Source organism: Bombina bombina, chromosome 9 (assembly GCF_027579735.1).
Source record: "Bombina bombina isolate aBomBom1 chromosome 9, aBomBom1.pri, whole genome shotgun sequence".
Lineage (NCBI taxonomy): Eukaryota > Metazoa > Chordata > Amphibia > Anura > Bombinatoridae > Bombina > Bombina bombina.
In genome coordinates this window covers 100,879,843-100,897,420 of record NC_069507.1, presented here as the reverse complement: position 1 = coordinate 100,897,420, position 17,578 = coordinate 100,879,843, and the positions used below count along the sequence as shown (strand labels likewise).

At 39.8% G+C, this 17,578-nt stretch overlaps 1 protein-coding gene across 1 annotated transcript in view; it reads left to right on the top strand.

Annotated features, from left to right (window-relative positions):
* SIRT1 (sirtuin 1) overlaps window positions 1-17,578 on the top strand; it is a 69,493-nt gene that overhangs the window by 36,611 nt on the left and 15,304 nt on the right. The window contains exon 8 of the mRNA XM_053692274.1: window positions 12,504-13,058. Coding sequence (XP_053548249.1) covers window positions 12,504-13,058 — 555 coding nt within the window. The remainder of the gene's footprint in view (window positions 1-12,503; window positions 13,059-17,578) is intronic.

Sequence of the window (17,578 nt, the reverse complement as noted above, 5' to 3'; positions counted from 1 at the left end):
CTCAGGGTCTATGGTCTCGGGAAGAATCTCTTCTCCCGATAAACATTTTGGAATTGAGAGCGATATTCAATGCGCTCCAGGCATGGCCTCAACTAGCGGAGGCCAAATTCATCAGATTTCAGTCGGACAACATGACTGTAGCGTACATCAATCATCAGGGGGGAACAAAGAGTTCCCTGACGATGAGGGAGGTATCCAAGATCATCAAATGGGCAGATGATCACTCCTGCCATCTATCAGCAATTCACATCCCAGGAGTGGACAACTGGGAAGCGGATTATCTGAGTCGTCAGACTTTCCATCCGGGGGAGTGGGAACTCCACCCGGAGGTTTTTGCTCAGCTGACCCAGCTATGGGGCATTCCAGATCTGGATCATATGGCGTCACGTCAGAACTCCAAAGTTACACGTTACGGGTCCAGGTCCAGGGATCCCAAGGTGACATTGGTAGATGCCTTAGTAGCGCCTTGGTCGTTCAATCTAGCTTATGTCTTTCCACCGTTTCCCCTTCTCCCCCGGCTAGTAGCCAGGATCAAACAGGAGAAGGCTTCGGTAATTCTGATAGCTCCTGCGTGGCCACGCAGGACTTGGTATGCAGACCTGGTGAATATGTCATCGGTTCCACCATGGAAGCTGCCTTTGAGGCAGGACCTTCTAATTCAAGGTCCATTCGAACATCCAAACCTAGTTTCTCTGCAACTGACTGCTTGGAGATTGAACACTTGATTCTAGCTAAGCGTGGGTTTTCGGAATCAGTTATAGATACTCTGATCCAGGCTAGAAAGCCTGTCACCAGGAAAATTTACCATAAGATATGGCGGAAATATCTTTGCTGGTGCGAATCCAAGGGTTACTCATGGAGTAAGATTAGGATTCCATGGATACTATCTTTTCTCCAAGAAGGATTGGAGAAAGGTCTGTCAGCTAGTTCTTTAAAGGGACAGATATCTGCTCTGTCTGTTTTGTTACACAAGCGTCTGGCAGCCATGCCAGATATTCAGGCGTTTGTACAGGCTTTAGTCAGAATCAAGCCTGTCTACAGACCTGTGGCTCCTCCATGGAGTCTAAATTTAGTTCTTTCAGTTCTTCAAGGGGTTCCGTTTGAACCTCTACATTCCATAGATATTAAGTTTTGTTTTTAGTAGCTATTTCTTCTGCTAGAAGAGTTTCTGAATTGTCTGCTTTGCAGTGTAATTCACCCTATCTGGTGTTTCATACAGATAAGGTCGTTTTACGTACCAAACCTGGTTTTCTTCCAAAAGTGGTTTCCAATAAGAATATCAACCAGGAAATAGTTGTTCCTTCTCTGTGTCCTAATCCAGTTTCTAACAAGGAACGTCTGTTACACAATCTTGATGTGGCTGAAAAGCATCATCCGGTTGGCTTATGAGACTGCTGGAAGGCAGCCTCCTGAACGAATTACAGCTCACTCTACTAGAGCTGTGGCTTCCACATGGGCTTTCAAAAATGAGGCTTCTGTTGAACATATTTGTAAGGCAGCGACTTGGTCTTCACTGCATACGTTTGCCAAATTTTACAAATTCGATACTTTTGCTTCTTCGGAGCCTATTTTTGGGAGAAAGGTTTTGCAAGCAGTGGTGCCTTCCGTTTAGGTTACCTGACTTGTTCCCTCCCTTCATCCGTGTCCTAAAGCTTTGGTATTGGTTCCCATAAGTAAGGATGAAGCCGTGGACTGGATACACCAATGTAGGAGAAAACAGAATTTATGTTTACCTGATAAATTTCTTTCTCCTACGGTGTATCCGGTCCACGGCCCGCCCTGGCATTTTGGTCAGGTTTAAATTTATTTTTTGTAAACTGCAGTCACCACTGCACCCTATGGTTCTCCTTTTTCTCCTAACCGTCGGTCGAATGACTGGGGGGGCGGAGCCTGAGGGGAGCTATATGGACAGCTCTGCTGTGTGCTCTCTTTGCCACTTCCTGTAGGGATTGAGAATATCCCACAAGTAAGGATGAAGCCGTGGACCGGATACACCGTAGGAGAAAGAAATTTATCAGGTAAACATAAATTCTGTTTTTTCTGAGTTTAAGGTGTCTGTCTGCTGCTGCAAAGGTAGACCTTCCTTATAAATCTGATGAGGAGAATACCTTGGTAGCCTCTGAATCTGAAGAAGTAAACTTCAGATTTAAGCTTGAACACCTCCGTTTACTACTTAAGGAGGTACTGGCTACTTTTGACGACTCCGATGTTTCAGTCGCTGTCAAACCTAAGAAATCTAGTAAACTTAACAAATACTATGATGTACCTTCCTCTGTAGAAGGGTTTCCTGTTCGAGACTGTGTGTCGGAGATCATTGCACAGGAATGAGATAAGCCAGGGATACCTTTCTCCCCATCTCCCGTTTTTAAGAAGCTGTTTCCTGTTGCTGACTCCATTCGAGACTCATGGTGCACAGTGCCTAAAGTAGAAGGGACTATTTCTACTCTGGCTAAAAGAACCACAATTCCTACTGGGGATAGAAGTTCTTTTAAGGATTCCATGGACAAAAAGCTGGAGGCTTATTTAAAGAAAATGTATGCTCATCAGGGTTTACAATGGCAACCTGCAGTTTGTTTTACCACTGTGACAAGTGCAGCATCTTATTGGTGCGATGCTTTGTCCAAATTTATTTTAGAGAAGACTCAGTTGGAGGAGATCCAAGATAGAATTAAGGCACTCTAGCCAATTCCTTTATCTCTGATGCTAACATGCAAGTCATTAGACTGGGAGGCAAGATGTCTGGCTTCACTGTCCTAGCCCGCAGAGCTCTGTTGCTAAAATCTTGGTCGGCTGATGTTATTTCCAAGACCTTACAAGGGTAAGACCCTGTTTGGTCTCGGTCTGCCGGAGATAATTTCTTAAATTACGGTTGTAAAGGGCTCTTTTCTTCCACAAGACAAGAATAAGGGGCGTCAAAATTCTAATTTTCGTTCCTTTTGTAACTTCAAAGGTCAAAAGTCTTCCTCTTCCTCCTTCAAGCCGGAGCAGTTCAAGTCCTCTTGGAGACCCAATCAGACTTGGAATAAAGGGAAACAATCAAAGAAGCCTTCACCTGAGACTAAGTCTGCGTGAAGGGTCTGCCCCCCGGTCCGGTACTGGATCTAGTGGGGGGCAGACTTTCCTTTTTTTAACAAGCTTGGATATGCGATGTCCGAGACCCTTGGGCTGTGGACATTAGTATCTCAGGGTTACAAAATAGACTTCAAGACTTGTCCTCCCAGGGGCAGATTTCACCTCTCAAGGTTATCTGCGGATCAGGTAAAAAGAGAGGCATTCTTAAACGGCGTTTAGGAACTTTCCTCCCTGGGAGTGATTGTTCCTGTTCCAATAAGGTAACAGGGTCTAGAATTCTATTCAAATCTGTTTGGGGTTCCCAAGAAAGAGGACATTTTTGACCCATTTTAGACCTAAAGTGTCAACAAATTTATCAGGGTTCCGTCCTTCAAAATGGAAACTATTTGTTCCATTCTTCCTTTGGTCGAAGAGGGTCAGTTAATGACGACCATAGACCTGAAGGACGCATATCTTCATGTTCCCATTCACAGGGATTATCACCAATTCCTGAGATTTGCTTGCTAGACAAGCACTTTGTTGATCTTCCGTTTGGCTTTGCCACAGCTCCCAGAATTTTCTCTGGGGGCTTTCTTGGCAGTTGTCAGGTCTCAGGGAATTGTGGTGGCGCCTTACCTTGAAGACATTTTGGTTCAGGCGCCATCTTTTCAACAAACTCTCATACAGAGATCTTGTCTTTTCTACATTCCCACGGATGGAAAGTGAATCTTGAGAAGAGTTTCCTTGTTCCAGCTACAAGGGTGTGTTTTTTAGGGACCATCATAGATTCCCTATCTATGAAGATTTTTCTGACGGAGGTCAGAAAATCCAAACTTCTCTCCTCTTGCCTCTTTCTGCAGTCTACTGTTCGGCCATCAGTGGCTCAATGCATGGAGGTGATTGGACTGATGGTCGCTTCCATTTACATCATTCCCTTTGCTCGATTCCATTTGAGAGCCCTGCAGTAATGCATGCTTAGACAATGGAACGGAGACAATTCGGATCTGTCTGAGGATAGATCTGGACCAGTTGACAAGAGACTTTCTCTCGTGGTGGATTTCTCAGGATCACCTGTCTCAGGGCACATGCTTTAGGAGACCCTCCTGGGTGATTGTGACCACGGACGCCAGCCTGTTAGACTGGGGAGCAGTCTGGGACTCGTTAAAGGCTCAGGGCCTATGGATTCGGGAGGAGTCTTCTCTCACCATAAACATCTTAGAGTTGAGAGCGATCTTCAATGCCTCAGTTGCCCTTAGCATGGTTTATCAGATTCCAGTTGGACAACATCACCTCAGTGGCTTACATCAACCACCAGGGAGGAACTCTGAGTTCCTTAGCCATGGCTCAGATTATTCAGTGGGCGGAAGATCACAATTGTCTTCCATCTGCCATCCACATTCCAGGAGTGGACAACTGGGAGGCGGATTTTCTGAGCAGACAGACCTTTTCATCCCGGGGAGTGGGTTCTTCATCCGGAGGTGTTCTCCAGGTTAACCCTCAAGTGGGGGGTGCCAGAGTTGGATCTGATACCATGCTTCAGGCTCACGAGCCTGTTACTCGTAAAATTTACCATAAGGTATGGCGCAAATACCTATATTGGTGTGATTCGAAGGGCTTCTCTTGGAGTAGGGTCAGGATTCCCTTTTCTCCAGGAAGATCTGAAGAAAGGGTTGTCAGGATTTCTGCACTGTCTATTCTTTCACACAAACGTCTGGCGGATGTGCCAGATGTTCAATCTTTTTGTCAGGCCTTGGTCAGAATCAGGCCTGTGTTTAAGCCTGTTGCTCTTCCTTGGGGTTTGAACCTTGTACTTAGTTTTGTAGCAGGCTCAGTTTGAGCCAATGCATTCTGTAGATATTAAGTTATCTTGGAAAGTTTTGTTCCTTATTGCTATTTCCTCTGCTCGTGTGATTCCCCTTAGCTTATTTTTCATACGGTCCTTCGTACTAAATTGGTGTTTCTCCCTAAGGTGATTTCGGATGAAAACATTAATCAGGAAATTGTTATTCCTCCTCTTTGTCCTAATCCTCCTCCGAAGGAACGTCTTTTGCATAACTTGGATTTTGTGCAAAATCTAAAATTTTACCTACAGGCTACTAAAGATTTTCGTCAGTCTTCTGCCCTGTTTATTTCTCAGAAAAGCATAAGGGTCAGAAGGCCAATTTTACTTCTCTTTCCCTCTGGTTGAGAAGTTTGATTCGTTTGGCTTATGAGACTGCTGGACAGCAGCCTCCTGAGAGAGTTACGGCTCATTCCACTAGGGCTGTCTCCTCTTCTTGGGCTTTCAAAAATGAAGCGTGTCTGGAACAGATTTGCAAGGCGGTAACATGGTCCTCTCTGCATACTTTTTTCCAAATTTTCCAAATTTTATACTTTTGCCTTGGCTGAGGCCTCTTTTGGGAGAAAGGTTCTTTAAATGGTGCTGCCTTCTGTTTAGGTCTGCCTGTCTTGCTCTCGCTCCTTGTTCATTCTGTGTCCTCTAGTTTGGGTATTGGGTAATTGGAATGACCATGTGGACTCTCCATGTCTTGGGAAATAAAATAAAATGTAATGCTTATCTGATAAATTTCTTTTCGGACATGGAGAGTCCACAACCCCACCCTTTTTGATTAGACAGTAATTTGTTACTAAACCTCAGGCACCTCTACACCTTTGTGTTATCTTCTTTTTCCATTTCTCTTCGGCTGAATGACTCGGGGTTATGGGTAAGGGAAGTGACACTTAACAGCTTTGCTGGGGTGCTCTTGGCGGCCTCCTGCTGGTCAGGAGTGAATATCGCACTAGTAATTGGAATGACGTTGTGTACTCTCCATGTCCGGAAATAAATTTATCAGGTAAGCATACATTTTATTTTTCTTTCACATGCCTGTAAGTGTCTCCTCTAGCCAGCATATTGTGTATTGGGACTTCAAGGAGACTTTCTTTGCATAGTCAGTAGAGACGCAACGTCTGTATTTGTATATTGAAACTCAGTGTGGGGTAATTAACTCTTTTGCTGAGATTCTGCTAGCTTCAAATACTGACCATTGCAGGGGGTCGTTAAACAACATGAAGTTTATCAGGGCAATTTAAGTTAGATATATTCATCCGTGCAAAACACAGACCAAAGACCCTTTTGAAGTGTGTATATTTGAGGCATCCTGTTTGAAGTATATCTGGCCACAGTAAGGGGGGTTGTCCCACCTCAGTCATTCACAAGTGGTCAAAGTAATTTTATATCAAAACAGCTTTATATATGGATGCAATATTAATCTATGTGATACATATATAGTTTATCCAATGTCACTCAGCAATACCCTGACAATATATATGTATTTATTTATTTTATAAAATATTTTACCAGAAAGGATACATTGAGATTTTAAATAAACACATAAATATATATGTATATATACATATATTTCTTTCATGTAATTAGCAAGAGTCCATGAGCTAGTGACGTATGGGATATACATTCCTACCAGGAGGGGCAAAGTTTCCCAAACCTTAAAATGCCTATAAATACACCCCTCACCACACCCACAATTCAGTTTTACAAACTTTGCCTCCGATGGAGGTGGTGAAGTAAGTTTGTGCTAGATTCTACGTTGATATGCGCTCCGCAGCAAGTTGGAGCCCGGTTTTCCTCTCAGCGTGCAGTGAATGTCAGAGGGATGTGAGGAGAGTATTGCCTATTTGAATGCAGTGATCTCCTTCTAAGGGGTCTATTTCATAGGTTCTCTGTTATCGGTCGTAGAGATTCATCTCTTACCTCCCTTTTCAGATCGACGATATACTCTTATATATACCATTACCTCTGCTGATTCTCGTTTCAGTACTGGTTTGGCTATCTGCTATATGTAGATGAGTGTCCTGGGGTAAGTAAGTCTTATTTTCTGTGACACTCCTAGCTATGGTTGGGCACTTTGTTTATAAAGTTCTAAATATATGTATTCAAACATTTATTTGCCTTGACTCAGAATGTTCAACTTTCCTTATTTTCAGACAGTCAGTTTCATATTTGGGATAATGCATTTTAATTTAACATATTTTACCTTAAAATTTGACTTTTTCCCTGTGGGCTGTTAGGCTCGCGGGGGCTGAAAATGCTTCTTTTTATTGCGTCATTCTTGGCGCGGACTTTTTTGGCGCAAAAATTCTATTTCCGTTTCCGGCGTCATACGTGTCGCCGGAAGTTGCGTCATTCTTTGACGTTATTTTGCGCCAAAAAAGTCGGCGTTCCGGATGTGGCGTCATTTTTGGCGCCAAAAGCATTTAGGCGCCAAATAATGTGGGCGTCTTTTTTGGCGCTAAAAAATATGGGCGTCATTTTTGTCTCCACATTATTTAAGTCTCATTATTTATTGCTTCTGGTTGCTAGAAGCTTGTTCACTGGCATTTTTTTCCCATTCCTGAAACTGTCATTTAAGGAATTTGATCAATTTTGCTTTATATGTTGTTTTTTTCTTTTACATATTGCAAGATGTTCCACGTTGCAACTGAGTCAGAAGTTACTACAGGAAAATCACTGCACAGTGCTGGAGCTACCAAGCTAAGTCTGCTATAAACTTTTGGTATCTGTTTCTCCAGCTGTTATTTGTATTGCATGTCATGTCAAACTTATTAATGCAGATAAAATTTCCTTTAGTACTGTTACATTACCTGTTGCTGTTCCGTCAACATCTAATTTTCAGAGTGTTCCTGATAACATAAGAGATTTTATTTATTTTAAATCCATTAAGAAGGCTATGTCTGTTATTTCTCCTTCTAGTATACATAAAAGTCTTTTAAAACTTCTCTTTTTTTCAGATGAATTTTTAAATGAACATCATCATTTTGATGCTGATAAATCTTTGTATTTGTTCAAGATGGAATTTATTCGTTCTTTACTTAAAGAAGTGTTATTTGCATTCGAAATAGAGGATTCTGGTCCTCTTGATACTAAATGTAAACGTTTAAATAAGGTAGTTATTCCAGAAGTGTTTTATCTCCCTGATGCTATTTCTGAAGTAATTTCCAGGGAATGGAATAATTTGGGTAATTTATTTACTCTTTCTAGACGTTTAAGCAAATTATATCCTGTGCCATCTGACAGATTAGAGTTTTTTGGGACAAAAATCCCTAAGGTTATGGGGCTGTCTCTACTCCTGCTAATGTACTACTATTCCTATGGCAGATAGTACTTCATTTAAGGATCCTTTAGATAGGAAAATTGAATCCTTTCTAAGAAAAGCTTACTTATGTTCAGGTAATCTTCTTAGACCTGCTATATTTTTAGCGGATGTTGCTGCAGCTTCAACTTTTTGGTTAGAAGCTTTAGCGCAACAAGTAACAGATCATAATTTTATAGCATTATTATTATTCTATAACATGCTAATAATTTTATTGGTGATACCATCTTTTGATATCATTAGAGTTGATGTCAGGTATATGTCTCTAGCTATTTTAGCTAGAAAAGCTTTATGGATTAAACTTGGAATGCTGACATGTCTTCTAAGTCAACTTTGCTTTCCCTTTCTTTCCAGGGTAAATAATCATTTCGTTCCTTTCCTCACAACAAGGAACAAAAGCCTGATCCTTCATCCTCAGGAGCGGTATCAGTTTGGAAACTATTTCCAGTTTGGAATATATCCGAGCTTTATAGAAACCTATAGCCAGCTCCTAAGTACCTATGAAGGTGCGGCCCTTATTCCAGCTCAGCTGGTATGGGGCAGATTACGTTTTCTTCAAAGAAATTTGGATCAATTCCGTTCTTAATCTCTGGTTTCAGAAACATTGTTTCAGAAAGGTACAGAATTGGCTTCAAGTTAAGGCCTCCTGCTAAGAGATTCTTTTCTTTCCCGTGTCCCAGTTAACACAGCAAGGCTCAGCATTTCTGAAATGTGTTTCAGATCTAGAGTTGGCTGGAGTATTTATGCCAGTTCCAGTTCTGGAACAGGGGCTGGGGTTTTATTTTATCTCTTCATTGTACCAAAGAAGGTCAATTCCTTCAGACCAGTTCTGGATCTATCATTATTGAATCGTTATGTTAGGATACCAACATTCAAGATGGTTACTGTAGGACTATCCTGCCTTTTGTTTAGCAAGGGCATTATATGTCTACAATAGATTTACAGGATGTGTATCTGCATATTCCGATTCATCCAGATTACTTTTAGTGTCTGAGATTCTCTTTTTAGACAAGCATTACCAGTTTTGTGGCTCTACCGTTTGGCCTAGCCTCAGTTCCAAGAATTTTTTTCAAAGGTTCTCGGTGCCCTTCTTTCTGTAATCAGAGAATAGGGTTTTGGTATTTCCTTATTTGGACGATATCTTGGTACTTGCTCAGTCTTCTCATTTTCGTAGAATCTCATACGAATCGACTTGTGTTGTTTCTTCAAGTTCATGGTTGGAGGATCAATTTACCAATCAGTTCATTGATTCCTCAGACAAGGGTAACCTTTTTAGGTTTCTAGATAAATTCAGTGTCTATGACTCTGTCCTTGTCAGACAAGAGAAGTTTAACATTGATTTCAGCTTGTCAAAACCTTCAGTCACAATCATTCCCTTTGGTAGCCTTATGCATGGAAATGTTGGGTCTTAGGACTGCCGCATCAGATGCGATCTCCTTTGCTCGTTTTCACATGCGACCTCTTCAGCTCTGTATGCTGAACCAATGGTGCAGGGATTACTCAAAGATATCTCAATTAATATCTTTAAACCGATTTTACGACACTCTCTGACATGGTGGACAGATCACCATCGTTTAGTTCAGGGGGCTTCTTTGTTCTTCCGACCTGGACTATAATCTCAACAGATGCTAGTTTTACAGGTTGGGGAGCTGTGTGGGGGTATCTGACGGCACAAGGGGTTTGGGAATCTCAGGAGGTGAGATTTCCGATCAATATTTTGGAACTCCGTGCAATTTTCAGAGCTCTTCAGTATTGGCCTCTTCCGAAGAGAGAGTTGTTCATTTGTTTTCAGATAAGACAATGTCACAACTGTGGCATACATCAATCATCAAGGAGGGACTCACAGTCCTCTGGCTATGAAAGAAGTATCTCGAATTTTGGTTTGGGCGGAATCCAGCTCCTGTCTAATCTCTGCGGTTTATATCCCAGGTATGGACAATTGGAAAGCGGATTATCTCAGTCGCCAAACGTTGCATCCGGGCGAATGGTCTCTTCACCCAGAGGTATTTCTTCAGATTGTTCAAATGTGGGAACTTCCAGAAATAGATCTGATGGCTTCTCATCTAAACAAGAAACTTCCCAGGTATCTGTCCAGATCCCGGGATCCTCAGGCGGAGGCAGTGGATGCATTTTCACTTCCTTGGAAGTATCATCCTGCCTATATCTTTCCGCCTCTAGTTCTTCTTCCAAGAGTAATCTCCAAGATTCTGAAGGAATGCTAGTTTGTTCTGCTGGTAGCTCCGGCATGGCCTCACAGGTTTTGGTATGAGGATCTTGTCCGGATGGCCTCTTGCCAACCGTGGACTCTTCCGTTAAGACCAGACCTTTTGTCTCAAGGTCCTTTTTTCCATCAGGATCTGAAATCCTTAAATTTAAAGGTATGGAGATTGAACGCTTGATTCTTGGTCAAAGAGGTTTCTCTGACTCTGTGATTAATACTATGTTACAGGCTCGTAAATCTGTATCCAGAGAGATATATTATAGAGTCTGGAAGACTTATATTTCTTGGTGTCTTTCTCATCATTTTTCTTGGCATTCTTTTAGAATACCGAGAATATTACAATTTCTTCAGGATGGTTTAGATAAGGGTTTGTCCGCAAGTTCCTTGAAAGGTCAAATCTCTGCTCTTTCTGTTCTTTTTCACAGAAAGATTGCTATTCTTCCTGATATTCATTGTTTTGTACAAGCTTTGGTTCGTATAAAGCCTGTCATTAAGTCAATTTCTCCTCCTTGGAGTTTGAATTTGGTTCTGGGGGCTCTTCAAGCTCCTCCATTTGAACCTATGCATTCATTGGATATTAAATTACTTTCTTGGAAAGTTTTGTTCCTTTTGGCCATCTCTTCTGCCAGAAGAGTTTCTGAATTATCTGCTCTTTCTTGTGAGTCTCCTTTTCTGATTTTTCATCAGGATAAGGCGGTGTTGCGAACTTCTTTTGAATTTTTACCTAAGTTGTGAATTCCAACAACATTAGTAGAGACATTGTGGTTCCTTCATTATGTCCTAATCCTAAGAATTCTAAGGAGAAATCGTTGCATTCTTTGGATGTTATTAGAGCTTTGAAATATTATGTTGAAGCTATTAAGTCTTACCGAAAGACTTCTGGTTTATTTGTTATCTTTTCCGGTTTTAGAAAGGCCAGAAAACTTCTGCCATTTCTTTGGCATCTTGGTTGAAATCTTTATTTCATCTTGCCTATTTTGAGTCGGGTAAGACTCCGCCTCATAGGATTACAGCTCATTCTACTAGGTCAGTTTCTACTTCCTGGGCGTTTAGGAATGAAGCTTCGGTTGATCAGATTTGCAAAGTGGCAACTTGGTTCTCTTTGCATACTTTTACCAAATTCTACCATTTTGTTGTATTTTCTTCTTCTGAAGCAGTTTTTGGTAGAAAAGTACTTCAGGCAGCGGTTTCAGTTTGAATCTTCTGCTTATGTTTTTCATTAAACTTTATTTTGGGTGTGGATTATTTTCAGCAGGAATTGGCTGTCTTTATTTTATCCCTCCCTCTCTAGTGACTCTTGTGTGGAAAGATCCACATCTTGGGTAGTCATTATCCCATACGTCACTAGCTCATGGACTCTTGCTAATTACATGAAAGAAAACATAATTTATGTAAGAACTTACCTGATAAATTCATTTCTTTCATATTAGCAAGAGTCCATGAGGCCCGCCCTTTTTTGTGGTGGTTATGATTTTTTTGTATAAAGCACAATTATTCCAATTCCTTATTTTATATGCTTTCGCACTTTTTTCTTATCACCCCACTTCTTGGCTATTCGTTAAACTGAATTGTGGGTGTGGTGAGGGGTGTATTTATAGGCATTTTAAGGTTTGGGAAACTTTGCCCCTCCTGGTAGGAATGTATATCCCATACGTCACTAGCTCATGGACTCTTGCTAATATGAAAGAAATGAATTTATCAGGTAAGTTCTTACATAAATTATGTTATTTAAGATCTGGTGCCCATTGCTGTGCGACTTAACCCCTTCGCTGCACTAGGTTCTCATGCCGTGTCAGACACTGCATAAGAATGAGGTTCCCATTGGAGCCTATGGAAGCACGCTCTCCAAACCTAACTTGTAATATGAGCACAATTTGCGTACGCTGGTATTACTAAGTGGAGTGCAAATATCATAATTGGTCAATGGTTTAATGTAATATCGGATTAATGAAAATTTAAAACACAAGTTTAAAAACAATATTGACAAACCCACAGAACATAACCAATTATAACTGTTTGTTCTTCTTGCATATTGATCAATAAGACTGTTTTTTTTTTTGTTTGTTTGTTTTTTCTCTTAGGTTCAATCCCACATGATGTGCCTCAAATTTTAATTAATAGAGAACCATTGTCTCATCTACATTTTGATATAGAGCTACTTGGAGATTGCGACATAATAATAAATGAGTTATGTCAAAGACTGGAGGGAAAATACACCCAACTTTGTAACAATTCCTTAAAACTTTCACAGATTACGGAGAAGCCTCCTCGACCAAACAAGGCAATTATCAGTTCAGATATTTCCCAGCCTAATTCTTTAAATACAAAGGAGGATTATGAATGCCAAGGCAATTTGGTTCAACCAGAAAACAATTTGACTGAGTCTGAAAATATCTGTGATTCTACAAAATCAGAACTTTCACAAAATTGTATTGGTGGAAATACAGACCTATTTCCAACAGATAATACACAGAAGAGTGATATTGGTCCACAATCAGAACTCACTGAATCTGCAAAGGGATCAGATCCCAACAGTGTTGATCAAGAAATCCCGGAAAAGGATTCATATACTGAACCACCAAAGAAGTGTCTGGAAAATAAATTTATAAAGGAACAAATAAGCAAACGTTTAGATGGTGAGTATAGACCATGTATATGGATATAGTTTTGTATGTTTCATCATTCTTTTCTCAATTGAAATGATTTGTCTAATAAAATATACATGGATATTTACTTTATCTTTTTAAATGGACATTAAACACTTTAAGATGGTAATATAAAATAAATTGTGTGTGTGTATATATATATATATATGTGTGTATATACAAACAAAAAAACTGCAATATACTTTCATTATTTATTTTGTTCCCTTTTCCTGTAATTCCATTCTGAGGTTGTGAGCTTTTCAGTTAGTTAGAAATGGAGGTGCAGAGCATTGTTATATTCCACACAGCCATTGGCTGCACACTCTAGTGACCTATTTATAACTGTCTCTAATTGGCCACAGCAGAGAAGGTAACACAAGTTACAACATGGCAGCTCCCATTGTTTTATAGACACTAAAACTTCACAATTATTTGGTCAATATTTAAACAGCTAAGGAAACGTTTAAAAATACATCTACAAGTTATTCTGAGACTGATCTTTTCTTAAATGCATCATTCTATCTAGCATTTATTTAGTGTTTAATGTCCCTTTTTAAGGTTTAATCAAAATTTGGCAGAAATGTAAAAAAGTAATTTAATTTATTTATTATTATTTCTAATAAGTATTCTGAAGTAGACCTCATATAAGCTCTTCTTTGCTCTTAAAGGGATGAAAAGTTCACAATTGAAATGTATGCATTAGTTATAAAGGGATTATTATTATTATTATTATTATTATTATACTTTATTTATGAAGCGCCAACATATTCCGCAGCGCTGTCCATGGATACAATTCATTTACATAAAACAATACAAGACTTGTAAGAGACAGGACAAAATTTACAAACGCATACAGGAGGGATTGAGGGCCCTATTCCCGTGGGAACTTACAATCTAGAAGGGTAGGAGGTTGAGAAACAGGAGGTGAGGACTGCAAGATTGGGAAAGATGTTAATACAGAGTTAGATGAGGGAAATGTAGGTAAGTGAAATTAATTTATTATTGAGTTGGGTGGTAGGCTTCCCTGAACAGAAAAGTGTTCCAGAGGGTAGGTGCTGCACGACAGAAGTCCTGCAGTCTAGCATGAGAGGAGGTGATAGTTGCGGATGCAAGGAGCAGGTCATTGTTGGATCTTAGTGGACGGGCTGGAGTATACTTGTGTATTAGAGAGGATAGGTAGAGGGGAGCGGCGTTGGTGAGAGCTTTGTATGTAAGGGTGAGAATTTTGAATTTAATTCTGCTGTGAATGGGGAGCCAATGAAGGGACTCGCAGAGAGGTGCAGCAGATACAGATCGACGGGAAAGGTGGATCAGCTTGACAGAGGCATTTAGGATGGATTGAAAGGGGGAGAGGCGGGAAAGAGGAAGGCCAGAGAGTAGGTTATTGCAGTAGTCAAGTCGGGAGATAACAAGGGAGTGGATTATTTGCTTTGTGATTTCAGCGCTCAGAAAAGGGCGAATTTTGGAAATATTGCGTAGATGATTGCGGCAGGATATAGAAAGTGATTGGATATGGGGGACGAAGGATAGATTTGAGTCAAGTGTAACTCCGAGGCAGCGGACTTGGGGCGATGGGGAAATGGTGATGCCGTCAACAGGGATAGTGAAGTCAGAAGTTGGCGTAGAGCTTAAGGGGGGGGGATAAGAAGGAGCTCAGTCTTGGACATGTTAATCTTTAGGTGGTGAGAGGCCATCCAGGAAGAAATACCAGATAAGCAGTCGCTGACATGAGAAAGGACAGAGGGAGAGAGAGCAAGGGTGGAGAGGTAGATCTGGGTGTCATCAACATAGAGGTGATATTTGAAGCCATAACTGTTGATAAGTTTACCCAGTGAAGAAGTACAGGTGGCCCTCGTTTTACAACGGTTCAATTTACACAGTTTCAGAATAACAACCTTTTCTTTCATGTAATTAGCAAGAGTCCATGAGCTAGTGACGTATGGGATATACATTCCTACCAGGAGGGGCAAAGTTTCCCAAACCTCAAAATGCCTACAAATACACCCCTCACCACACCCACAAATCAGTTTTACAAACTTTGCCTCCTATGGAGGTGGTGAAGTAAGTTTGTGCTAGATTCTACGTTGATATGCGCTCCGCAGCAGGTTGGAGCCCGGTTTTCCTCTCAGCGTGCAGTGAATGTCAGAGGGATGTGAGGAGAGTATTGCCTGTTTGAATTCAATGATCTCCTTCTACGGGGTCTATTTCATAGGTTCTCTGTTATCGGTCGTAGAGATTCATCTCTTACCTCCCTTTTCAGATCGACGATATACTCTTATATATACCATTACCTCTACTGATTCTCGTTTCAGTACTGGTTTGGCTTTCTACTACTTATAGATGAGTGTCCTGGGGTAAGTAAGTCTTATTTTCTGTGACACTTTAAGCTATGGTTGGGCACTTTTTATATAAAGTTTTAAATATATTTTAAATAATATGGCGCTCATACGTGTCGCCGGAAGTTGTCATTTTTTTGACTTTTTTTGCGCCAAAAGTGTTGGCGTTCCGGATGTGGCGTCATTTTTGGCGCCAAAAGCATTTAGGCGCCAAATAATGTGGGCGTCTTTTTTTTGGCGCTAAAAAATATAATATAGGCGTCACTATTGTCTCCACATTATTTAAGTCTCATTATTTATTGCTTCTGGTTGCTAGAAGCTTGTTCACTGGCATTTTTTCCCATTCCTGAAACTGTCATTTAAGGAATTTGATCAATTTTGTTTTATATGTTGTTTTTTCTATTACATATTGCAAGATGTCTCCGTTTGTCCCTGAGTCAGAAGCCACTTCTGGAAAAATGCTTAACTGAGTTTCAGTTCTACCAAAGCTAAGTTCATTTATTTTAAATGTTATAAATGTTTATCTTTAGCTATGGTTTGTAATAAGTTATTAGGCTATACTTTTACATGCAGATTCCATTAGTATTTATGCTTTATACATTTCCATTCTTAAGTGCAAGAAATGTTTAGAAGATTTATAAGAAATATTTTTTCTGATTAAGGCTATGTCTGACTTCGTGCCTTCTAATACGATTTTTAGGTCTTTTTCACTTCTTTTTTAATTATTGAAGTTTCAAATGACCATCAACATACTGATTTATCCTTCTCTGATGATGGTTTTTTTCTCTTTCAGAAATTCTACTTTTTTATATAATTTTTTTATTATTAAAGTACATTTGTTCTTTGTTGAAGAGGTGTTGATTATTTTGGATATTAAGGTAACTAGTTCTTTAAGACTAGCTGACACTATTTCTGCCTTTTTATTTCTTCTGTGATTTCAGAGGTTTTCTTTCCAATTCCCCATACTAGGGAATGGAATAGGCTGAGAATTTTCTTTTATTTTTAAACTATATTCTTTGTCAGCAGTTAAATTCAATTTGGAGGGTTCTCCAATTTATTGGAGCTATCTCTACTCCTACTAATTATGCTATTGTTTTTATAGCAAAATAGTATTTATTTTCCTTTATATAGTTGTATCTTATTTTTGGAAAATTATTTAGTTTCAGGTACTTTTCTTGGTCCTGTGATATTGCAATTGCTTCATTTTTTCTGTTTACTTTAAGATCAAGTATCAGATCATGATTTATTTTAGCATTGTTAAGGGACAACATTTACTAGACTAGGTGCCGTTGCATTTTTCTTGTTGTTTTGCATTTTGCAAGTCCTCTGTTTTGACTGGTCCTTTAAACTGGATTATCATGCTAATGATTTCATTTGTGTCTTCATTTTATTGAATATATTCGCACATGAGGGTTAATCTATGTCTTTAGCTATTTTAGCTAGAAGAATTCTCTGATTTTTAAAAAAAAAAAAAAAAGAAAATCCATATTTCTTTTGTTCTAAGATAATCAATTATAATTGGATTCAATTCTTAACTGTTACTATGGGCTTCAAGATTGAGTTCTAAGACTAAAACTTTAAGCTTATACTAGTTTGGTTGTTCTTATTAAGGAACGAATCCAGAGTTCTTTCCCAAGTAACATGTTTTTAATTGGGGTTCGAAATTAGCTCCCTAATGTTGCGATGCACGTGCCGTATTCCAGCTTGGCTGGTAAGGGGCAGGTTAAGACTTCTTTGAAATGTATTTGGTTCTATTTTGTCCAAATTTCTTTGATTTTATTCCAGTAAGGCTAACACTTTCTTTCAGTGTGTTTCTGTCCTATATATTTTGGATACTGTTGAGGCATGGCTGGGTACCCATGGGGTTCAAGCGCTGCTCAGACCTGGAATCTTCTGGGGTTTTTATTCCAGTTCCTTTTCTAGGAACTGGGTTTTGGAGTTTATTCTAACTATTCTGCCTTTTTGTGGTCATTGATAGCATTATTTGTTTTCTTTAGATACAATAAATGCGTATTCTTCATTTTTCTGTTTTCATTCAGATTATTTCCTGAGGATGCGGATTCTCATATGTTTCACTTGCTCTTCAGGACATAGTTAGAGGATCTTTTTTCAAAAGCTCTTGATTCCTCACGCAAGGGTCACCTTTTTTTAGGTTTCCAGATGGTTTATGTCACT